Below are 25549 nucleotides of genomic sequence, written 5' to 3' on the forward strand. Positions count from 1 at the left end.
TGCCAGCGCCATGCAGCTTGTCAAAGTCAGCCCCAGAGAAGCCACATTTCTTGAACAATGCTTTTTCTCCCTTTCTACACTGAACCACATGCTTCAATGATTCCAACAGTCACAATGAATTTCTAGGATTTCTCAAGAAATATCTTGATACACACATACACAAGCTTGTTCCCATGCACACATGACTACATGCTCATATATGCACACACATTATATACAAACCCTTCTTGGACATTTTCAGTCACCTGGCAGCTTCCCTGTCTCTACAGAAGGAAAGATCTAGATTTAGGGTGATCAGAAGGGTCCTTTTTCTAGATGGCTTGGATGAGGATAATAAACGGAATAGGGTTAGGGGATCTGGAAGTGCAGGCACAACTCCACTCCATCTATCTATGCCAGCTTCCTCCCTTCTACAAACCTTTGACTCTAGAGTGAGGCTGATCCTTAACTATGAAGTGAAGACTACTTAGATCTCCACCGTGATGCTGAATAGCTCTAGACACAGGTGTCCACATGGATGGGGAGCATCTATGGCATCAGAGACCATGTAATTAGCTTGTAAATAGCTTTGGTTTACAAAAAGCAAGGTGGGTGGGATTGTAAAATGGTGCAACCGTTCTGAAAGGCAGTTTGGCACTTCCTCAAAAGGCTAAATATAGACATTCCATATGACCCAGCTATTCCACTACATGGAATATACCCTGAGAATATGAGAACTGAGGCACAAACTGAGATTTGTACACCAATATTCATAGCAGCAGTATTCACCATCACAAGAACATGGAAATAGCCCAAATGTCCAACCACAGAAGAATGAATTGAGAAATTGTGGTACATTCACACAGTGGAATACTATGCAGCATGTAGGAGCAATAACTTTGCAAAACTTGGAAGGGAATGGAGGGCATTATGCAGAGTGAACTCAGTCCCACAAGGATAAATATTGTATAAAACCATTACTGTAGAATGAGTGTAAGGAGTCAGGAGGGGTGGGAGAGGCTGGAAGCAGAGGGATGTAGATGTGCAGGGGGAGGGAGGGATTAATCACTGGGCTGTACAATTTGATGGGTGGGGGGATGAGGGAAATGGAAAGAATTTGTTTGAATTTGTATTCTAGTTTTGTAAATAAACTAGTACAAAAATAAATGGTATTTTTTTTTTTAAAATTTAAAAGCGAGGTGGGGAGGGGGACAAAAAGTCACCAACCAACCTGATTTAAGAGTAGGTAACCTGCTCCTGCTTATCAAGGGACTTTCCTCTGTCAACAGGATCATAACAAGATTGATAGAGACGCCTCAGCAGGCAGGAGGATTGCCTTACATAGCACTTGCCCATTGAGAGAGCTTCTCAGAGCTTCTAAGATGAGTCTTGAACTCAGCATCAGCACTGGAACAAGCCCCTTCCCCTGGTATTCTGAGATGCAACCTGCCGCCATCACAACTAAGAACTGGAATCCTGTCATACAATTCTGGGGTCCCAGGGAAAATAGGAAGATGATGAAAAAAAGCAAAGGATTGTGGGAGTAGTGCTCTATTGAGAATGTCAGGATGGCAGCCCTGACTTTGGTCAGGAGGCTGAGAATTTCACAGCCATATGTGGAAAGGGCTGGACAGCACTCCAAATCCTGAAAGCCCAGCACACACCACGCAGACTGGGCAGCTGAGCTGCTCTCATCTTGGGCTCCCATGTTGAAGACTGGGTCTCCATCCCTTCTGCAGGTACCAGGCAGATTGGAGAAGCTTGTCAAGACAGCCAAGCATTAATCATAATGCCTGGCTCACAGGTGAATAGGCAAAGCAGTGTCAGAGACAGGGAAGAAATGGAGTGGTGACCAATTCTGGAGTTGCCTTTCACAAAACCCTTCCTAGTGTTTCCCATCGAGGTTGTCCATCTCTCCCAACTCCCAATAACAATAGGGTTACCAAGGAGGCCCCTATCTCCAGAGAGGGACGGTGACAGAGTACTCCATGGGAGAGGATCTTCTCTTAGGATTTCTTCTGAAGGGGTGGAGGGCATAAATGATCTTCTGCTTCTTATTTTTCAATCTTTAATTTGCCAATAAAATTATGCCAGGGATCTGCTTCTAATTTCTTAAAATTAAATTTGCCTATGAGTCAGCCGGGGGCTTATTAAGATGCAGGGTCTGATTCAGAAGGTGATTCAGGAGTCTGAATTTCTAACAAGCTCCCAGGTGAGGCCAATGCAACTGATCCATGAAGCACATTGTTATTACAAAGGGCTTAGGGTACCAAAAGTCACTAGGAAGAAAATAGAGGGAGAAACTGAAGACAACCTGGATGTTGACACGTACAAGTTTCACCTCTGCATACTATTTTGTGCACCTCAGAGTCATCCCTATACATAACGTCTACTCATAGAGTAAGCACCCCCCAATCTGAAAAACTTACCTTTCCTCAGCCAACCTAGTTTATTCACTTTTTTGCAGTAAGATATGGAGCTCCAAAAACTCCCATTAAAGAAGGAAAATTGTCAAAGGGACAACATTCTGAGCCATTAGCATCTTTTTTCCCCCCAAGTACACCTATGTCAATAGGTTTATTAAAAGTATCAATTTCTAGGTCTTGATTCATACTAATTAAATTAAAATCTTTGGAGATAGATAGGCTCTGAGATCTCACATTTTAAAAACATTTCTCTGGTGGTTCTGATGATAAGTCAAACTCTTAAGATGTTAACCCATTGCATTGAATAAGTTCAACTCCTAGGAGCTCTATAGAACATACTAGGACTGCCCCACCAGGTTTCCTGGACTAATCTCTAGGGAAGTGGACTGCTATATGTTTTCTCTCCTAGAACATTTCATTGGTTCAAACTACCTTAAGGAAGACATTAAGAATTCCTTGGTAGAAATTGGAGAAATGATACAAGGAAGAGGCCTGGACCAGGAACTAGCCTGGATGCTGCCTGAAACCTGGCCAAGTCTCTGTTGTCTACCCAGGAAATGTTCTGTAAGCACTTAGTGTGTGCTGGGAATGGTTTTAGGTGCATGGGACAAAGCTGTGGGCAGAGGTGGCATGGCCCTTCCCTCATGAAGCTGACAGACTAGGTGAGCAAAGTATACAATAAATACACACAGCCAAGGTTCAGGAGAAAAAGGAAACAAGGCAAGGTTATATAAAAGGATAGACTGAGTGTTGATTGTTTTATAGAAGTAATCCGGAAAAGAAAGAGCCCTGGTGGTGCAGTGGTTAAGCACTCAGCTAACTGGAAGGTTAGCAGTTTGAACTCACCAGCTGGTTTTTTAAAATATTCACGGGGCCGGGGAAGCTTGGGAGGGGAGAAAGGTGCAACAATGAATGAATGGAAATCCAAAGCCTCTGTAAATTTTTACTGAAATTAGTAATAAATTGAAATAAAAAAATTAAGTTAGAGTAAGGATGACAACGGATTTATAACTGCTCATGCTAATAACACTACATTGTGGCGTGGAGGAGGAATAGTGGAACTATATCCACATTTACAATATTCTTCTTACCAAAACCATTTATGGAAAATAGGAACTGCATTGGAACATGTATCTCTGGATTGGAAATAATCATATTGTTAATATTTCTAGCCTTAAGCTTAAAAGATTATATTGTTCAAAATTATTTGTTATATATTTGTTTAAATTTTTCCCTCTTAACAACTGGGATTAGAGGGAAGAGAAAAGACCAAAGAATGGCCAAAATTATTGGGGCAGCTATTGCTGCCAGTTTAGGGCCTGTGTCAGGAAAAGGAAGTCTTACTTATAAACAATTCTACCCAAAGGTAATAAAGGAGGTCAGAATTGCTTCCACTGTGGAAAGCTGGGCCTCTTCAGTAGACAGTGTCACAGATGAGAGCCACAGATAGGCAAGAGAGTAGAGAGGAAGCTCCCACTCACTTGCTTTAAGTGTGGATCTGAAGGACACTTGGCCAAGGTGGCCCACATCAGGTCCTCGTGGCTGACAGGACTGACAGGCCCCAGCTCCCAGCTGGAAACAAAGGAGGACGCTTCAACGATTTAGATCCTCCCAGAAGAGCTGTGGATGAGCATTAACATTAATGGCAAGTATATTCGTTTTCTCCTGGACACACGAGCCTACTATTTGGTCTTAAAAGCCATCTGAGGTCCCAACTCTTCTCACTATTTCTTAGTTGTTGGAATTGATGAAAAAATCTCATAAGTAGTTCCTTACTTCACCTCGCCTTGCATGTGGACTTCTGAGCTGTAAAACAACCTGCTGGTAGATGGAATTTGGTCCAGGACTTAAAAACAATAAATGACATAGTTGAGCCTCTACATCTTGTGGTTCCTAACCTTTATACTATAATAGACAAAATGCTAGTCAATAGACCTTTTATTTTAAGAACAACCTTCCCTCTGTAACTTGATTTGTGCCACTGTTAGAACCTCTACTTGGAATATTATTGCTTTTAATTTTTGACTCATGTACTTTTAACTTATTAGTTAAATTTGTGTCTTCTAGGCTGCAACAGTTCCATGATACATCTTCAAGGATATGAACATGTACGGCTAAGCACAATAGATAACAGTGCATCTAAATTCCAAAATCAATCTCCACAATAGTCTACGTGTTTCCTATTACCAAAGGGGCCCTTTAGAGTAGTGAGAGAAGATCTTCACCCTGAAACCTACAGCATTCCTTTTCAGCAGGAAGTAGCTAGGAGAATACGTCGTCCCCTTTTCCTTATGAATCAGGGTGAAGTCTCTCTCAGCGAGGAGTGATAGGAATGGCAAAGGACACACGGACAAAAGAGATTAATCAGAACTGACTTTGACAAGCACTGTGGCAATGGGACAATTAAAACAGACTTTCAAGGGGGGGGGAAGGGGAATGAACTGGGGTGGGAAGGTAGAGAAAATAGTGCAACAATGAATGAATGGAAACCCAAAATCTCTGTAAATGTTCATTAAAATTAATAAAATTTAATTTAAAAAAAAAAGAATAAACAAAGGCTGTCAACGAAGAAAAAAATTCACAGGGTAGGGAGGAAAATGTACAACAATGAATTAATGAGGGGAAAATTAAATAGAAAGAATATGCTGTAAAAAAGATATATGTTGCATTAAAAAAATCATTAATAAAAAAAATTCACAGCCTTGGAAATCCTATCAAGTAGTTCCGTCCTTTCCTATAGACTCAACAATACTTCATAATAACACAGGCTTATGATGAGTAGAGAGAGCTCTGGTGGTCTAGGGGTAAGAAGCTGTGCTGCAATCCCAAAGTCACGCAGTTTTACTACAGCCAGCCACTCTGTGGTAGAAGAATGTGCAGTCTTCTCCCATGCGATTACCTTGCCTATGAAAACTGGGCTGGTTCAAATTCAAGGCACATAACAACAACAACAACAACAATAGGGGAAATTGAGGCAATGACAATGGATGGTTTTGGTTTGGATCAGAAAAGGTGTGCCTCTGAGGAAATGCTATTGGAGCACAAACAAGGTGAAATAGTGGGTTGTTGGTTGGGTCAACATCTGGGTAAGATCAATGTAAACAGAAAGAAATGCAAGTTCAAAGGCCCTGTGCTCACCCTCTTCATCTATCAAAAGAGGATGCTCTGTAAACCAAACACTGGTGGTTCAAACCCACACAGCAGCTCTGCAGGAAGAGGACTGGTGATCTGCTCACATAAAAATGACAGCCTGCAAAACCTGTTGGGGGAGTTCTACTCCTGTCATATGGGGTCACCGTGAGTTGAACCTGGTTCAAAGGCACAGAAGAAGTCCAAGGATAACAGTCTTTGTGGCCCAGCTCCAAGGTTCTAGAGTTGGGATTGATGAGTCAGGAGCAGAGAAGGTTCTGGAAGGTCAGGGTATATGACCTGCCTTGTGTGGACGAGACAGACGGGAGAACTACCATCATGTTCCCCTTCTTATTCCCATACAGCTCTCTTTCCAACTCTTTTCGAGGAGAAAACTGCCAGTTGTTTTTAAGAAACAAAAATAATCTGTCCTATTAAGGGAGGGATATTTTAAAACCACTGAATAGATTTTTCCTTCGCTGGCTTTTTTTATTGATACATATCTTCTCCGTCCAGTTCTAAAATAAGCACCCGTCTGCCCATACTTGAATCCAAAGGCAACACGGTCCAGAATGGCGTGGGCCCGGGGAGAGCCAGGCCTGGGTCACTTGGAAGCCACTGAATCTGTAGAATGAACCCCAGCGGCCGGCCTGCCAGCCTGGTCTCAACCTTGGTTGGCTTCCTCCAAATCCAGGTGACTAGACACTCTTAAAAACAGCAGTGGAATGTGGAGAGAGCTGGCACTGGCAAATGACAAATTTCTGACCAAATTCCAGTTCTTTGGAATGGAAAGCCAGCAGCTTCCTGTTACAAAATGTACCAAGAGTTCATGCCTAATACATGGGTGTGGGCAATTCACAGAGGGCAAGTCTAGATTTTGCTAAAAATATAACAAAGCCAGCATATTTGCAGCCAGGTAAACATTTCCAGGGACGGAGTCACATTTATACAACTTTCTGCTCAGCACTCCAGAGGAGGAACCACTTCACATGGGGGAAAAAATCACACGGTCCACCAGGCACAGGTCCTCATACCCATCTTCACGGACGGCTCCCAGGGCCTAGAAAATGTGCTCTTTCCCATTAGAGGGGCACCTTTCATAGAACAGAGCCCTAGCATACCTTCAAAGGCAGATCTGTTGTTAGTTGCCCCTGAGTTGACTATCCCATAGGGCTTTCAAGTCTGTGACCTCTCAGAAGCAGATCACCAGACCTTACTTCGGAGGTATCTCTGAATGGATCTGAACTACCAGCTACTCCTTAAGTTAGCAGATTAGGGCTTAATCACTGCATCACTCAAGGAGTCACTGAAGGAAAGCCCAGCTGGCTTTTACTACCTCTCACTTGCTGGAGAACCTGAAAGGAGCTGATACCCCTCTCTGTGCCCTAAGTTGTACACCATCTCTTCCCTCCTCTGCCCTAGATTTGAGTTCACTGAAATAGCAGGAAGGGAAGTGCTCAGGAGGGTAAGGACAGACAGAACCTGCCTGGGGTGCAATCCGGGCTCTGTTTGTCAAGAGGTGGCATTGGGCGTTCTGGGTAAGATATTTTTGTTCTTGGTGCCTTGGTTCTTCTGTAGAACAGAAACAATAACAAAAATACCTGCCTCTGAGGTTATTGCCTTTGTGATGATTACACGAGAGGTATGAGGGAGCTCTGGTGGCTTCTTGTTGTTATTAGGTGCTGTGGAGTCGAGTATGACTCATAGTGATCCTATAAACACCCAACTTAAAACTTGCCCTACCCTGTGCCATCTTCTCCATCTCTGAGACACTGGAACCCACTGTTGAAGTCACAGTGTCAATCCATCTCATTGGAGGTCCTCTCTCCTTCTCTGACTCTCCATCTTTCCAAGCATGATGTCCCTTTCCAAGAAACAGCCTCGCCGAGCTACATGTCTGAAGTAGGAAAGATGAAGCTTCATCACCTTTGCCTCCAAGGAGCACTCTGGCTGCACCCTTTCCAGGATATATCTACTTGTTCTTTTAGTAGTCTGTGGGATATTCTGTACTCTACTCCAGCACCGCAATTGGAAGGCAACAATTCTTCTCTCATCCTTGTTCATTGTCCAGCTCTCTGATGCGCAGCAGGTGATTGAGAAGACCATGGCCTGAAGCAAGTGTACCTTAGTCCTCAAACTGACATCATTGCTCTCCAGTATTTTTGAAAGGTGTCTGACAGCAGACTTGCCTGCCAAGTCAAAGGCGTGCAGTTTGCATGCACCATCTACTCTGTGGGAGAAAGATGGGCAATCTTCTCCAGTTAAGTTACTACCTTTGAAAACCTACTGGAGGGTCAGCTATGAGTCAGTTGCAACTCGACAGTACACAACAACAATAATTATGAGGGGAAGGGGGCAAAAATAGAAATGAATTGCTTAATTAGTGTCATGCAGCTGGTGGTTTGTACCACACTGTCATGTACTAAATACTGCTCAACTGTACATTTTAAAATAGCTCATTTTATGAATGAATAGCATTATTTTTTTTAAAGTTAATATTTTAAAAAATGTTACTGTTTAGAACAGTGCCTGGCACACAGTGAAGTACTTAATAAGAAAGAGGTGGTGAACGTGCCTACTGCATGGTGGATCCTGTACATTCACTAACTGCTTTCACCTGTATAGCCTTTGTGGTGATGGTGGTGGTTATGTGCTGTCAAAGTGGAACTGACCCATAGATGACCCTCCAGCTGCTTTTCAGAGGTTAGAAAAGCCAAAAGGTTGGCAGTTTGAATCTACCCAGCAGTGCCTTTGGCAAGAAAGGTCTGGCAATGTAATTCCCAAAGGTCAATTCATTGTGCTTGAGTTGAACCCAATGCATCGGCAGCCCCAGGGGCCTGAAAGATCAGAGCCACTGCTAACCATAAGGGTAGTTCTCAGAAACACATGGGGTTGTCAGGAGTCAGAATTGACTAGACAGCAACTGCTGTGGGTTTGAAAAGGCCGGACAGAAAGGGCGGGGACCGGAAATCCGAGCATTCCAGCACCGGCTCTGCCACTAACCAAACACGCCGTCTTGGTCACGCTACTGACCGCTGAGCCTCGTGCTAAAAGGCAGGGGACACCATTCATCTCACTGATGTGCTGTGAATGAAGCTTTCTTGAGACAACCTGTGTGACCCATAGCTAGCCTATTGCTACCACCCACTAAGAGGTCCTGGTTATCTGAATCATTGAATCAAGGGTGAAAGCTTTCTCTAATGGGAAGGAATTGCGAAAATTCAGCTTTGGGGAAACTCAGTTTTCTTTGCAGAAGCAGGAGGGAAATGAAGAGAGCATAGGTCTGGTTCCAATTCTTCAGACCATCAGGCCTTTCAAAGTGGAACATCTGATCACCATGAGTGAAGTGGGAGAACACTGGGTAACAAGTCAGGGGACCAGCTAGTGTGTGCTCTATTCCACAGAGCTGGCTAACGTTGGCAAGCCACACTCATTTCTGGGCCATGGTTTCCCCATCTTTACAACGGAGCTATATGAATAGATGGCCTCAAAGGTCAGACGGCTGCTAGTTCAGATTTCCTTTATTCCTGTGGGGACCCACATCGCTAAGCCAACCACCACAGACTTACACTTCTCAGTTTAGATTTATCCCAAACCAAAATCCAAAGCTATTGCCATCACCATTCCTACTCACGGTGACCTTACAGGACAGAGTGGAACTGCCCTGTTAGGTTTCTGGAATGCTCAATCTTTACAGAAATAGTTTTGCTTTGGAGTTGTTACTAAATTTGAACCACTGACTTTTGCTTCAAGGTACTGCATCACCAGGACACCTGGTGGTGTTTTATGTACCATCAAGTGGAAACCGACTGATAGATGATACCACAGTGGGTTTTCAGAGGTAACTGACCACACAGGAGCAGCTGGTGGATTTGAAACACATGCCTTTGGGTTGGCAGGGCAGCTCCTTACCACTGAGACCCTAGAGCTCCCTCCCAGGTCACCTTGCGGTGTTTATCCCTCCAGTGCTTGCCCTCCTCTGTCCAGAGAGAGCCGCCAGCCAAGGCTGACACTGTGGAAGAACTGATGGTTTGAGGGCACTTGCAGCCCACACATTGTGACATCAACATGCGTAAGTCCCAGGTCTGAAAAGAATCAGAGTAATTCAGTATGAAACGGGGACTCTGTAAAGCTGCAGCAGCTCAGCATCTGGCAGGAGGGACAGAGGGCGGTCCACCAGCTGTCAGGCACATGGGCCTGGTGGCCCGGCAGCACAGGGGTGACCTGGGGGGCAGCAGCGACAGCAGCAGAGAGGAAGATCATACCCAGATGACAGCAGGATGTGGGCAAAGCCAAGGGGGGCTCTTCATTTTATAAACATGAAACGTTTGGAGATGGGCACAGGACGCTTGACTCAAAGGAGACAGCAAGGAGAGCTAAGGCCAGGAAAGCAGGAGACAGGCTCCAAGAAGAGGTCCAGAGGTTTGATTGTCTAAAGCAGAACCTTAGCCTGGGACTCAGGCCTGCTCCAGTTGCTGGCAGAAGGCAGTGCTGAAGAACACAACCCTTAGAATTAAAACCACACGCCTTCAAACCCTGCTCCAATCCACTATTCTAGGTATGCTGATAAGTCTCTCCCACTCCCACAGGCTGAGCTCCTTGCTGACTCTTCATTTTTCTATTCTCTGATAAAACAAGATCAATAACCTTGGCTTAGAAAACCAATGTGAGTATTAAGTGAGACAGTTTATGTAAATAGTACATACAAGGCTGCTGGGAATCATTAGTCTCAGAAGCTTTGACTTATCCTTAAAAAACAACAACAACAAAGAACAATCACCATCCAGTCAACTCTAATTCACGTGTGTAAGAGAGGACTAGGGGTGGGCTCAAGCCTCCAACCTTATGGTTAGCAGCTGAAATGTTAGTCCTATTCAGGATCGCTTACCCTATTCTAAGCCTCAGTAAACTCTCCACATCTCCTGACCAATAAGAACCCTTCAGCATATTTCTCACATCCCTTCCCACCAAGGCCCATGGTGTTCCCTAGCAACCCTTCCAGGCTACTGCACTGCCATTTTCACACCTGACTGACACTCTTCATTTGCAATAACCGTTAGTTGGGATATTATAATAAATGCCTTTTGTAAAGAATTCCCTCTTCCCCTACACAGCCAGATCAGGTGACTTTCCCTAAGTCCTTGTGTGGAAAGTTTGGAGTGACCTACACCAGTGTTCGGAGGTGTGTGCTTCCTACACTCGGCCACCAGCCATCCCACATGGGATCTTCTTGGTTCACATCCCAACTGGGAGCTCACAGGATCCATTCAGTATAGCCACAGCTTCAGCAGAGATAGTGTACATTATTAATTCTTCTCATTGTTGTTTTTCAATTCCTTTTCTTCCTTCACTTTTTTGCCTTCTGAAAATATTACCTTATGATATTCTATGTGCTTGGAAGGAGGAGTGGCATCCACTTCCATAATAGCTTGCCTCCAGAAACCCTATGAACCTGGAGAGAGGATGCAAGGCACCCAAGCGTTGAGGACTCTCCTTCATAGGGTCGCTATGAGTCGCCTGTGACTCGACGGCACTTAACAACAACAACATCTACTGTGTGCAGATCCTGTGGTGAGAGCAAATGAAGATCAAGACAGACCTCATGGAGGTCATGCATCTTGATCATGACGGTAATGGAGGGCTTCCTGGAGGAGGTGACTCTAAACCTTAACTTTAATGGGTAAAAGTGAGAGGAGGATAAGCTAGTGAAGGAGAAAGAAGATAAAGAGTAGGAAAAGAAAGAGATCTGAGCCAGAGAAAAGAGTCTCCTTTAGTCCATTGTCACCTCAGTGTCTTGAGTAGAAGGGCTCATCTGATGCTTTTAAATTTATCTTTCTAAATTTTTTTTGTATTTATTATCTTGGAAAACTACTGGATTCTTAAAAGAGACTACCTAACTAGAGTGCTCTGGTGGCCTAGTGGTAAAAAGCTGTGCTGTGCTGCAATCCCAAAGTCACAGTGTTTGAATCCACCAGCTGCTCTGTGGGAGAAGGATGGGCAATCTCCTCCCATGTGAATTACTGCCTCTGAAAACCAGCTGGAGGGGCAGCTATGAGTTGGTTTGGACTCGATGACACACAACACCAGGCCTTGTCATTTCTAGAAAATGTGAGGAAACATTCTCATAAAAGAACTAGGAACTAAGCCAAGACACTCAGCCTACTGAAGCAAACCAGGCTAGGTTGTTCTTGGAAGTGACTTGACCAGCCTACCAGCCCAGCGACCTACAGGACAGAAGAAGACTGCTCCACAGGGTGTCCCAGCTATCCTCCAATACAAGCAGAAGGTCACTCCTGCAGAGCAAATGGTGGGTCCAAGCCACTGAGCTTTTGATTAGTAACCAGGTGCTTTAACCACTGCACTAACAGGTCTCCTTCTCTGCCGATATACTCATTTTTCCCCCTCCTGAACTGTTTCAGAATGAGCTGCTGACATCAAGACTCCAAACATTTCAACATGTGAAATATTTCTCAAGAAAAAGGACATTTTCTCACATACCCCAATCCTTTTAGCTCTGAAATAATAACACCAAACCAGACTCACCAATTCGCAGTCAACTCCAGCTCACAGATAGCTTGTAGGCCAGGGTAGGGGGTACCACAAAGGGTTCTGAATGGTGTAAACTTTTATTGAAGTTGACTACCGTGTTTTTCCCTGAGCAGCTGGTGGGTCCTAATTTCTAACCTTTCAGTTACCAGCTGATGGCTTCTAATACAATACCACCAAGGGTCCTGACAGAATGACAATATTTATGTAATTTACATTAGAATTTCTCTAATTGTCTTTGTTCGTTTTATTTTGTCCATTCAGGACCTAGTCAACAATGTCTTACTGAATTTGGCTGTGATTATCTTATTGGAACCCTTTCTACAACAGCCCTCTATTTGCCTTCTTAATATTAGTTTCTTTCCCTTACCTTCCATAATATTGAAACATTTTAAGATTCCAGGTCTCTTGCCTTATGGAACAATCCATAATTTAGCTGCTTCTTGCCTACAAATTCTTTTTAATCCCATCCTTCAGCATTTCCTTTCCTCCATTCTGAGCCAGCCTTACCTGTGTGTATTACCAGTGTTAACAGTGGGTTACTGCTTTGTGGCTTCAAGAATGTGACTGTTACACATCTCAGAGAGGTTTAACTGTTATTACTAAGCAAGTCACATTTGTTTAATATTGAAAGAATACTTTATTTCCACACTGAAAGGAAGTCTAAAATGGCAAGTAGATCAATCCAAAGGAAACTGTAAAGAAGTTTACCCTGAATCAGTATTAACAATGCCTTCTCATATTTTTAAAGGGCTTTCACATTATTTAAGAATTTCGACTTTGGAGCTAAAAGGATCTGGGTTCAAAGTCTAGGTCCATTTCTTATCAGTCGTGCTACTTAAACTATCGCTCTCCTTTGGTGTCCTCAGAGAACCATACAATTTTTAATCCAGTGTCTTGTTCATAACAATGACATCTGTCTATCTTCACAGCAAGCTTTCAAAGACACCTAACCACCCTCTGCCATTGAACCACTTCTGATTTGGAGCAACCTTCCATTGGGTTTCCAAGACTGTAGATCTGCATAGGAGGAGACTGTCCGTCCATCTTGCTCCCAAGGAGCAGCTGAGGGATTCAAACTGCAGACCTTTCAGTTTGCAGTGCACTATGCTACCTGAGCTCCAAAGGAGATACACTATGTATCATTCTCTCCATTTTATAGATGAGACAAATGCAGCTTAGAAAGATGTAATTTGTTGACTACCATACAGCAAGATGTCAAAAGAGCACCAGAACCAAAGCTGCTGACACTGAGAACTGTCATTTCTATTTCCTTCAGGAAGTAACATCTACCTCCTGGGAATGTCGTGAGGATTAAATGAAATGATACATGAATGGTGTTTGCATTATGCTGATACAGAACCTGTGTTCAATCAGTGTCAGTTACTATTATTATAATCATTTGTATTGCACCACAATACCATGTGTAACTAATTTTGTTCAAAGGTCTCAAAAGAACCCTAGGAGGTGGGCTCATAACTATCGTGACCAAAGTTCCCTTTGCACTGTATCTTCTACTCTCTCACTTAGGTGGGGGACTGTACTAAGCCCAAGTTCACTGATGGTATTAAGGTTTCACTTGGAAGGAAAGAGAATATTCTGAGGCTACAGAATCATTGTTTGAAAACTACAAGAGCAGGACTGTTTTCCTTGGGCAAAGAAGCAGTAAATCCTGACTCATTTTGTTGGGTTTGTGTGGGTGATTTGGGATTCCTGCAAAAACCATTGTGTCCCTGAGTATTGTCTTGTGTGAACTAAAGCGCAAAAGCCTGACCAAATTTTGTTCCCAAAGTCACATGGCCCTTTCTGCCCAAGACATTCTAGGAACACATAGTCCGTCCCCTTGAACACTGCAACCAAGAGACAAAGTCGCAATTGAAGTGGGTCCCATGGCTATGAAACACCACTGGGCATCTGGCCATGCCCTAGGGGCCCTAAAAGGCCAAACCGATTACAAGACTTAGTGTCCAGTTCCCATCACAGCCATGTCAGCCACCAGGGAAGAGGATTTTTGTCTGCCTTCAGAATCCCAAGTTTCCATGTTTCCATCAACGTTATTATTAGTTGCCATCAGATTGATTTAGAATCATGGATACCCCATGTTGTGGAGTTGAACTATCCCATAGGATTGTCTAGTGACAATCCAACGTTGTCATCTTTAGGGAAGCAGGTGTTTCTCCCACAGAGCTACTGGGTGGGTTCAAACTTCCAATCTTCCAATTAGCAGCTAACCTGTTAATCATTGCACCCAAGACTCCTTTGTTGTTCCTGGGTGCTACTGAATTCGAACTAATTTATAGCTGACACTCTAGCAGGTTTACAGAGGTTCTAAAACTCACAAGATGAGATTGCCCATCTTTCTCTTGCAGGACAGCTGGTAGATTTGAACTGCCTGGCTTTGGGTAGTAAGCCATTCCTTACCATTAAGCCATCAGGGCTCCTTTACAGATCCATTAAATGAACCCATTCCATGAGAACTGTTCTGTTCTTGGATTGCACCATCATATTGGCCAACTCCATTCAACCACCTTTGTGCTTCAGTTTCACTTACACAGAAAGAAAAGTGTGAGAAGTGGGCAGCAAACTTAGCTATTCTAAAAGTTAGGCATAAAAAAATCAAATGGATAGAGAAGCTGTGGTAGATTCACACAGCGGAATATTATGCAGCACTGAGAAACAAAGAACTCATGAAATATTATACAAAATGGGCGACCATGGAGGACATTATGATGAGTGAAATATCTCGGTCACAAAAAGACAAATACTGTATAATGCCACTGTTATAAAACAGGACTGACAGTGGGGTTGGGGAAAACTAAGGAAAGAGGGGATAAAAAATGTACATGGCATTGAAATGGACAAGGGAGAGAACTGTATAAAAGGAATACATGATTAGGTATTATTAGTGTGACAAGAGGCCAGAATAAGAGTTACATAGTAAATTGGTCTGGGGGTGGGGGTGGATAATAAAAATGAAAGAACTTTTTTCCTAAAGAAAAACAAACTCGGGGGAGGGAGGCAGGGAGGAAAATGTGCAACAATGAATGAATGGAAATCCAAATTCTTTATAACCTTAAAGCAAAATCTCAATTAAAAAAACAAGTTAGCTATTGGGCCATAATCTCCCAGCTTGTCTCTGACATGTGTGCTTACATGTCTTCATTAAGCTATTTCATATCTATATATTTGTACGTGTGTGTGTATATAGCTAAGCATAGACACGTTACCAGAAGTAGATATATTTATATACATGTACACACACACGTAATGATACCCTAAATAAGTCACAGGTACCACTCTTCAAGTGTCTTCAGAAAATTAACCCATAGAATAAGCAATAATATGTGAACTATAAACATTCCTGCATGTTGGCAGATAACCACGCTGCACATTCCCCTCCAAGAACAGAGGGAAAGAAGAAAGGGAATAACACAATAGGAGAAAAATGCACTAATCAAATCCATAATCAACTTTGATGATGGAGCGAGGGTTCTAATGAAAACACAGTGGGGGCAAAGTCACAACAGGTTGTCCTCAGAGCTGCACTCTTCCCTGGGGCCTCGTCCTTGCTTTCTTTTGAACATCTAACATACTCACAAAGGATTTCAATCATGTTTAATTTTTTGAAGAAGAAATGAGTTGCAAGTTAAGCACCAACCCCTAAAAACAGGAAATAGCAAAGTATCATATACTTTTTCTCCCCTCCCAAGGCAACTGCTTCTTTCAAATAGGCTAGTGCTTCACCTCAGCTCACAAGCATTCCTTATCTTAAGGTCGCCTGGACAGGATTTCTGAGTCCACACAGAGCAAGTCTCTTAAACAAATCTTTGCACATGGTCATAATTTATATGATATGCTCAACAGAGCAGATGCTCTAAATGTTCAGTGTGTGTGTGTGTTTGTTGCAGGGGAAGGTTCAGGTTCTCATGACTAGAAAGGGAGTTTAAGAGAGAGGTGCATAGTTGGTAGGGGGCTGAGATGCTAATCCAAAAGCCAAGCATCTCTAGCTGTTCAAATCCACCAGAGGCTCCTCAGGAGAAAGATGTGATGTACAGCCTTGGAAACCTGATGGAGGGTCCCTGTGTATCTGCAGTGAGTTGTGCTTTTATTTCTCTCTCTCTTGTTTATTTTAAATTTTTTTGTGTGCGTGTGCTGCTGCAGCATTCCATTTCATCCACAGGGGGTCAAGATTCAGCTGTGGGTTTGTGAGAGCGTCCAGGTGAGGAGGCTCTTGGGGGGTTGAAAGTGGGGTTGTACTGATTAGCTATTAGTAATGGGTTATGTCATTTTATACTTGATGGAGATGCAAAACAGGTCTTGGAGTGAATAGGCTAAAGGCAGTTGTGGATAATTCTACAAAGCGTGAGAAACAATCTCCTTTTCCCTGTAACTACCACATTGTATATGGGCAACCTAAGCTAATAATAATAATCACTGTCATTTCACAAATGCTTGTTATCAAACTAGGTCCTTTATGGATACCATCTTCCTCAGCCTCTCACAACTCACTTCATGTTAGAATTCATGCCTACCCACAAGCCAACACACAAACCCACTCCTTTGCCTGTAATGCCTTTGTTCTTTCAACACTATCACTTTTTTTGATAGAAAGATAACAGCTTCCCTCCAGCCCCCCACATTATTTCAAACCACCTAGTATGTGATAGTTTGTTAGGGCGGCTGTGGGGCATGAATAGGGTTATTAAACCTCTCTTTGCTTCAGTATCCTCATCTATAAAATGAGGATCAGCACTGATCTCCTTGGGTTGTTGCAAGGACAAAATGACATCCTTAAGAGAAATCATGACCCCATAGAAGAGGTATGTATTTGCCATGATTGTTATTGTTGTTTTCAGATATAAATGTGGTACCCTGTTTCATGGGCTAAGTATAAAATGTGATTGTATGCTAAAAGCATAGCTTATCAGGCATTCAGCAACTAGACCTTATCCTTCCAATGTGGCTGTCACTGAGCACATGATAGACGTTCTATAAATCCTTGGATACCAACTGATGATCTCTTAAGCAGAGAACACAGCCCATATATTTTCTTACTTGGAGACTCTTCGACCTAGGTTCAACATGCTCTTGTTTTGGGGTTAGCAACACGCATAATTAATTTTATTACTGCTTTAGGGAGCTAGTAAGGAGCTGTGCTGTCAACCCAAAGGTAAGCAGTTTGAATCCACTAATTGCTCTGAGGGAGAAACACAGGCAATCTCGTCCCCTATGATTTATTGCCTCTGAAACCTGCTGGAGGGTCAGCTCTGAGTCCTGTTCTCACTCTATGGTACACAACAACAGCAACAGTGTTCCTCATTTGCCAGATACTGTGCACAATACTTCATTTATATTCTTTTTCTCAATCCTCCTCATTCCTGTGGTTGTTTATGCTTATCTTGCTTAGATGGGAACACTGAGCAGCAGATAAGTTAATCAACTCACCCACCCAGCTAGCACATAGCAGACACCTCACTACCAGCACTCATCTGACTTTAAAGCTCATGCTGTTTAATAACCAGCCTCCTGCCCAAAAGTCACAGAATGAAAGGAGAGATGGGAGTCCTGAGGCATTATTGCCATTTAGCTCATCATTTCCTGAATACCCTCCAATGATATAACCCACTTTGGAGTCAAAGGACCATCAGTCCTACCTATCCTAAAGCTGAGATTCAGAGACTTCCCTGAAGGCAGGGTGGATACCATATTAAGTCAATGTGTAGGTTGTCCAAAGAAGTCTCCTTCTGGCAAAGTTCATGAGGATGGAAATGTAAGAGGAACAGGAGTCGGGGCCTCCCACCACTGGAAATATCCCCCAAGAACCCTTATGATAAGAAAAGGAAGACAAAAATGACTGGGAAGTGGCCAATGTTCTCTCTCAGCAGTCCAGCCAGACCCTCCCTGTGGACAGTGCATGCACAAAGATCCACTGAGGGAAAGAGACCAGCAATTGAGGGTATTCTAGGCCAATAGTGAAGGAAGGAATAGGACCATACCAGCTTTTCAGGGGCAGGGAGTTGAAGAATATTTTTCAGGGGAGATGGTGATGAATCACCTTTGCAGAGCATGCCCACTACACATCCTCAGATAATGTTTGTTAACTGAAGGGTCAAATGGGCAAAGGGCAGAACTGCTGGATATGAACAATGTTGGCCTCTACTTTCCCTCTCATTCTTTGAATCCTCCTCATCAGCTGGAGAGAGTGTGTCACAGCCTGAGTCACAGTTCTGGCCTCCAGTGTACCACCCACCACACCTCAGAAGTCCCACCTCCACGGATGAAGGGGAAACCCCATGCAGTAGAGCACTGGGCCCATGCCCATTTCCGAGCCCACTGGACAAGTCCTGTGGTTTACTCCCTAAAAAGAGAGCACAGCACACAGCCCTTGAAGAGACAAGCCCAGGGAGCTTTGCAGGAAATCTTGCCTTCCTCCCACACGCCATCACTCAAACCTGTCAGCTTCCAAAAATGTTTAGCAAGTGCAGCAGCAAGGCGCTTGCTTATCAGGTTGGTGTGGGAGCTTAATCTGCTTTTGAGGGCCTTCCCGAGACCAGAGTTCCTGAAGTCTGCTTACAATTAGTCTCCAGCTCCAGTCGCTCCACCAGCAAGGCTAAGAATGTGTTGAGCTCTAGCCTCTCTCTCTCATCAGAGAAAGCTCCAAGAGAAGGTGGAGGCAGTGTCAGTGGAGAGAGGCTTGCCAAAAAGGTCAGCTGGTCTGTTGCCACTACCCTGACACCAGCCCCAAACCACCTCCCCCACCCGCTTTCCCGCTACTCCTGACCGGGGACAGTCACATCCGCCAGGTCTGCCTGTCCCCAAAAGTCCCTGTTGATCAACTGCCAAGAAAATACAGCATGCCCTCACTCCCTCCTACCAGAAAGCGGCGGGGGCGCGAGGGGGGTGGGGAAGCAGAGGGAAGGCAGGAGGCCAAGAGAACTGGATTGGCCCTTGCTGATTTCCTTAAAAGAGATTGCCTGGCCAGAGTCTGTCAGGCAGCTGGATAGAGCGATGTAGGCTCTATCTGGTAAGGTAGAAGTCATCGCCTTCTTCCAAATCATCCTCTCACCGGTGTCTGCAGCCACTGCGGAAGGAGGGGCTTAGCTGCCTCAGAATGGCGGCCACCCCCACCCCCTCTCCACAACCAACCAAGACTCAAGGAGTCTCTTGCTGCTAGTCTCAGCTGCTGGACAGGGAGCTTGTACTGCAGCCCCAGTACTATGCCCAGATTCCTGCTAGCCTTTGGGGTGGCCAAACCAAGTGGGGCAGGTTCACCGATACCCTTCTTCTTCAATCTAGCACCCAGGGGGTCAAATTTGGGGGATGATGGGGTATGTGTAAAGAGTAAGTGACAGAATCAGACCCATTCATTGGCAGGGACAGAACCCCCCCCGCCCCCATCCTTCTTAGAGCCAAGCCTGCAAACATGCAGGAGCTGACATTTTCAGCAGGGTACATGTTTCTTAAAAACACCACCACAACCAGAACGTCTGCCAGGCAGTCACAGACGTAGCCACACTGCGTGGAGTCTCACAAGGTGTCTTGGAGCTCGGAGCTCCTAACACCAACCATGAGCCGCAGGGCCACACCCACCTTCTCTCTGGCCGACTCTCCTCGACCATCTACGGATCTGGCGGGCTGAGGAAGACGATTTTTCTCTCCACCCACAGGGTAGCCCTTTCCCCCATCCAGCACCCAGTCCTCCGCAAGCATTAACCCTCCCTCCCAGATATAAGACCCGGCATGCGTTGCCTCTCACCTGGGTATCGAACCCGTTTTCGAAAGAGCCACTCTTCCGCAGTGGGAGCCCCTCCCCCGCCGGCTCCTGCAACCCCTGCGATTTTAGGGGAATCTGGCTAGGGTAGGAGGTCTTGCTCACCTCCACCTTGCTTCCCAATTTGAGGTAGCAGGGCTGGGGGCCGGCCCGGGCCGGGGGCACGTGCAGGATGGGTGCGGCGCTGTGCACCGGTTTGGGCAGTCCCGACTTCATTTTGGAGGCGACCAGGATGGCCGGCATCTTCTCCCGGGGCTTCGGTTTTCCCAGCACGTCCCTGGCAGCGGCAGCGGAGGCGACCGCTAAAGGCAGCGCGGGCAGTAGAGCAGGCGCCGGGCCTCAGCCCGCGAGGCGCCCACTGTCACTGGCGGAATAAAAGGTCCCGGGTCCGGGAGCTCCAAGGAAGTGGGCGAGGGTCCCTTCGAGGTGCAGAGATGAGAGCCTGGGGGAGGGTGGTTGCGCTCAGGAGACCCCACCTGGACTGATGCAGTAGCCGAGTCTCACGCCCCTCCTTGGCAGGCCGCTCAAGAGGTGCACTGGAGCTGCTGTCTCTTACAATTTTCCTCCTGGGAAACCAAGGCTTGTATGTCCATATTATCTTGTCACTGCATCTCAGAAGTGAAGAGGTTCCTTTGGAGGGGGGAAAGCGGCACAGACGCACGCTTCCCGCTCCAAAAGGCTGCGGGTGAGCCGGCGAAGGAAGGAACGAGACGAGAAGGGAGGGAAGGAGTGAGCTGCGGAGTCTGGAGAGCGAGGGCGGTCGCACCAAGCCCAAGACGTCTCTACCAAAAGGTAGTTGACGCCCTGCTCGCGATCACCGCAGTGTCACCCGAGACGCTGAGGCGCAACGAGAGCCCCCAAAGGTCTCTCTTGGAGTGACAGTCACCACTGCCCAGAAGCCCCCCGGACAGATAGTACCTTAGCACCTGCGGGTTTGCACATGCTCCGTGCGCGATAGCGCAGCGAGACTGTGGCCGTGGAATGCGGGCAGTGGGACAGCGGCTGGCAGGCTGGGCAGGGTGCGCTCGCGAGTGGCAGCCGCGCTTCCCGAGAAGGCAGCGTCGGCTGCGGGGCTCAGCACAGGGGAGGACAGGCTGCGGTCCGCGCGGCCGCGGCGCGCGCTGACAGCCCCGGCCGCCCTGGCGCGTCCATTGGTCCACCACGAGCCAATCAGCGGCCGTGGTTCTCCCTGCAAAGGGGGCGTGGCCTCAACTCCCGGGCCGCCGAAACTCTGGGGTCGCACTTGGCCGCAAGTACAAAGCGGGCTGGTGGCCACTCTGCGGCACCGCTCCGGCCGTGCGCTTCCTGCGGGGCCTGCACACCCACTGCGTGCCAGGAGCCTCCTTTAAAAAATGCCCTTTTGAAGGAAGACGCCTGTCTCGAGGCCCCGCGGGTCGGCTCCGGGGAAGTGCCTTTGCCTTTTCAAATTGTTCAGGCCATCTTAACGGTTTGAAGCTTCCTGAGTCACGCCCGCCGCCGCGCTGCCCCCCATCTGGCCGGGGTGGGGCCTCTCTGTCTCCCGCGTAAAGGACGCGCCAACGATTTCGCTTCTTTTCTGCCCGCTCTTCCAGGGGGTCCTCCCAATAGTTTCCTCTCCAACTTTCAAAGGCTGCACACTTCACTATTTGAAGTATTTATGGGCAAATACAATACTCAGGGAAGCCACCCGCCCCGCCCCGAGACAGCGCCTCCTCGCAACCTACTGGAGACTGTAATTACAGTGGCCCTGGAAGCCAGGTGCAGGTTCCCTGACCCCTGCAGGCTCCAGCTAAGCCAGGCTGCGTTTCATGTCGGAGCCCCTCCCTGTCAGCGTCTCAGACACTGGCCCCACTGGTTCCCAGGCTTTAAGTCTCCTGATGGTTTCTGCCTTCCTCTGGGTCGCTGTTCCATTCCTTTTTGGACAATCCTCAGCAACATTTCGCTTGCATGTGCCATTAATCATAAATTCTATAATTTCCATATTCTAGTAGGTCATCTTCTTGGGAATGAAAACAAATACGGATCTCTTTCAGTCAATGCACCAGGTAGCTGTCCTCCAAATTTCAGAGGCTGGGCTCTAAGAGGAGAAGTGTGGCGTCAGGATTGGTGGAAGATCTATCAACAATCTGCATTATGCAGATGACACACCTTGCTTGCTGAAACTGAGGAGGACCTGAAATGCTTGATGCAGAGGGTCAAGGACTGCAGCCTGCAGTATGGATTAAAGCTCAATGTCAAGAAGACAAAGATTCTCACCACTGGACCAATTGGCAGCATCAGGATGAATGATGAAGAGATTGAGATTGTTAACAACTTTAGTCGGCTTGGCTCCACAGTCAACACTCTTGGCACCAGTAGCCAGGAAATAAAAAAAAAATGTATTGTGATGGGAAAGCCTGCTGTTAGGGACCTCTCCAGGGTACTGAAGAGCAATGGTGTCACTCTGGAGGCTACGGTGCGTCTGATAAAGGCCAAGGTCTTTGCAATAACTTGTTATGCATCAGAGAGTTGGACAATGACTAAGGTGGATAGAAGGAGAATTGATGCCTTTGAGCTGTGGTGCTGGAGAAGAGTATTGAATGTACCCTGGACTGCCAAGAAAATAAACAGATGTAACCTGGAGAGGGTTAAACCAGGCTGCTCCTTGGAGGCAAGGATTCTGAGGCTTCGTCTGACATATTTTGGACATGTTTTAAGGAGGGAGAGGTCCTTGGAGAGGGACATGCTTGGGAGGGTGGAGGGATGGCGCAGAAGGGGAAGACCCTCTATGAGGTGGATTGATTCAGTGACTGGGGTAATCTGGTCTGTCAGAGGCAGTGAGATTGGCACAGGACAGAGCAGGGATTAGGGCTGTTGTACATAGGGTTGCTATGAGTCGCAAGTGACTTGACACACACAACACATAACAACAACAACAGCCAGGTGAGCACATCCAAGGCTGCATCTGTTACCTGAAACGTGTAAGTTGCTATTCCATGGGGCCTGAGTTTTTTGCCAATACCTTCAGTGCAGCTTAAACTTCATCCTTCGTTACCACTGGCTCTAGCCACCACTGGGCCACTTGGCAACACCATGATGGATAGAGAAGAGATTGATGTTGTTAACAATTACAGCTTGCTCAACTCCACAATTAACACTCTTAACACCAGCAGTAAAGAAATCAAGAGGCGATTTGCATCAGGGACCTCTCCAGAGAAGCAATGATATAAGTCTAGAGACTAAGGTGCACCTGATCCAGGCACAGTCTTCACAATTACTTGTTGCACCTTAGAGAGCTGGACAATGACTAAGGATGACAGAAGAATTGATGTCTTTGAGTTGTGGTGCTGGAGAAGAGTCTTAAACATACCCTGGACCACTAAGAAAACAAACAGGTCTGTCTTGGAGAGAGTGAAACCAAGTTTCTCCTTGGAGGCTAGGATTTTGAAGCTCTGTCTCACATACTGTGGGCGTGTAGCCACAAGAGATTGGTCCTTGGAGAAGGACAACATGCTTGGAAGGGTGGAAGGACAGCGCAGAAAAGGAAGACCCTGGATGAGATAGGTTCATATACAGTAACTGGGACAATGAGAATAGATATGTTGGAATCAGTGAGAGTCGCTCAGGACAGACCAGGCTTCAAAGTTGTTATATATATAGATAGGGTCTCTGAGTCGCAGGTGACTCAATGGCACATAACAACAATTAGTTCATATGCTACTTCCTAAAATTTTTCAATATCAATGAATTATTTTTTTGGTGCAATGACTCTGTGTATTTATTTCTTCCATCTTCTTTTTATGCTTCCTGAATCTTTAAAGATTTTACCCATAGCATCTCTCCGTGTTGCAACTCAAGGCTTGAATTTGTTTTTCACTTTTTTCAATGTGAGAAATGCTGATAAAGTTCTTCCTCAACTCCAGCTTTCTACACATTTCATTATAATGTGGGGTTCCCCCCTCCCTGCCTGTCTTGAGCTACCCATTGAAATCTGTTCAGTTCTTTTACTTTGGCATCTCTTCCTTTTGTTTTGACTTCTTGAATGCAATTTTCATAGTCTCTTCTGACACCCATTTTGGATTTTTCTTTTCCTTAGTCTTTGCCCTCTTAATAGATGATATTCTTGATGTCCTCCCACAGTTCCTCTGGTCATTGAACATTGGTGTTCAATGCCTCAAACCTGTTCTTGATATGATTCTTAAATTCCAACTAGGATAAACTCAAGATTTTATTTTGGTTTCTGTGGACTGGATTTAATTTTCCTCAGCTTCAATTTGAACTGGTACATGAATAATTGATGGTCAGCACCTGATCTGCTTTTGACTGCTGATACTGTGCTTCTACAACAATTCTTTCCACAGATGTAGTCAATTTGATTGCTGTGCAGTCCATCAGATGTGGTCTATGGGTAAAGTCACCTTTTTTTTGTTTTTTAAAAAATAGGGAACTGTCAGAAGTTCAAGCACAGTTTAGAAAAGGCCATGGCATCAGGGATATCATTGCGGATTTTAGATAGATCTTGGATAAGAGTAGAAAATACCAGAAGATTGTGTTTTATTGACTATGCAAAGGCACTTGACTATGTGGATCACAAAAAATCATGACTGACATTAAGAAGAATGGGCATCCCAGATGCAAAATCTGTATCTAGATCAAGAAGCTGTTATCCGAACACAAGGGAACACTGCATGGTTTAAAATTAGGAAGGATGTGTGTCAGGGATGTATCCTTTCTCCATACCTTTCTCCATTCAATTTATATGCTGAACAAATAATTCCTTATTCTGGACTCTATGAAGAGAAATGTGGTATCAGGATCAAAGGAAGGCTCATCAAAAACCTTGATGCAGTTGACACAACCTTGCTTGCTAAAAGTGAAGAGGAAGTGAAATACTTGCTGCCGAAGATCAAGAACTCCAGCCTTTGATATGAATTACATCTGAACATCAAGAAACAAAGGTCCTCACCATGGGACCAACAGTGAATATAATGATAGATTAAGCAATGTGTTGTATAGTGGTGTACCAGTGAGTTGATTCTGACACACACAATCGCTCCCGTATGTGGTCCAGAATACTCTTTATAAGGAGCAGATTGCCAGACATTTTCTCTAGTGCACTGAGCTGATGGGTTCCAATAGGCCGATGGACCTTTCTGATAAGCAACTCAAACACTATGTCACCTGGGCTCCTTATTGATATGTCATTAAAGAATTATAATCTCTGGTTTTATTTTACTACTACTTAGGCGTTTACCCAGTCACATCTGCTTTGCCTCTCTTCATCATCTCTGGGACTCAGACTTTCACTGTATATAGTCTCATTATGATTGACAGCCTTGATTTACAAATTATTAAGACCACAGGAAACGAAAGAAGTGTCAAACAACGTGTGCAGCATCAGGGAATTAGAAGGTGACTTGTTCACTTGTCTTGCTCTCTCTCTCCTACCTTATTGCCCATCCAATCCATGTCCAGACTTCACACATCTTGGCACATAAGCTGATACTCTAGTAGGGCAGTGGTTAAGGAGTCCCAATGCACCAGCCACTCCCTAGGAAATAGCTATAGCAGTCTGCTTCTATAAAGATTAGTTCTGGATGGTCTAGGGATCAGAGAGTTGGACAATGACCAAAGAGGATAGAAAGAGAATTGATGCCTTTGAGCTGTGGTGCTGGAGAAGAGTATTGAGAATACCATGGACTGCTAGGAAAACAAACAGATTTGTCCTGGAAAGGGTTAA

General features: G+C 45.3%; 1 protein-coding gene across 3 annotated transcripts in view; it reads right to left on the minus strand.

Annotated features, from left to right (window-relative positions):
* Positions 1-25549, minus strand: part of NAV2 (neuron navigator 2) — a 948472-nt gene that overhangs the window by 476195 nt on the left and 446728 nt on the right. For 2 of the 3 annotated variants that reach the window (XM_006892014.1, XM_006892013.1), the window contains exon 1: positions 19837-20448. The exons of the other annotated variant lie outside the window; for it this stretch is intronic. In XM_006892014.1, the coding sequence (XP_006892076.1) occupies positions 19837-20094 (258 nt within the window). In that variant the 5' untranslated portion in view covers positions 20095-20448. Of the gene's footprint in view, positions 1-19836; positions 20449-25549 lie in introns of those variants that run through there. 3 annotated transcript variants of the gene reach the window in all.

Source organism: Elephantulus edwardii, unplaced genomic scaffold (genome assembly GCF_000299155.1).
Source record: "Elephantulus edwardii isolate Elephantulus edwardi_28Jun2011 unplaced genomic scaffold, EleEdw1.0 scaffold00109, whole genome shotgun sequence".
Lineage (NCBI taxonomy): Eukaryota > Metazoa > Chordata > Mammalia > Macroscelidea > Macroscelididae > Elephantulus > Elephantulus edwardii.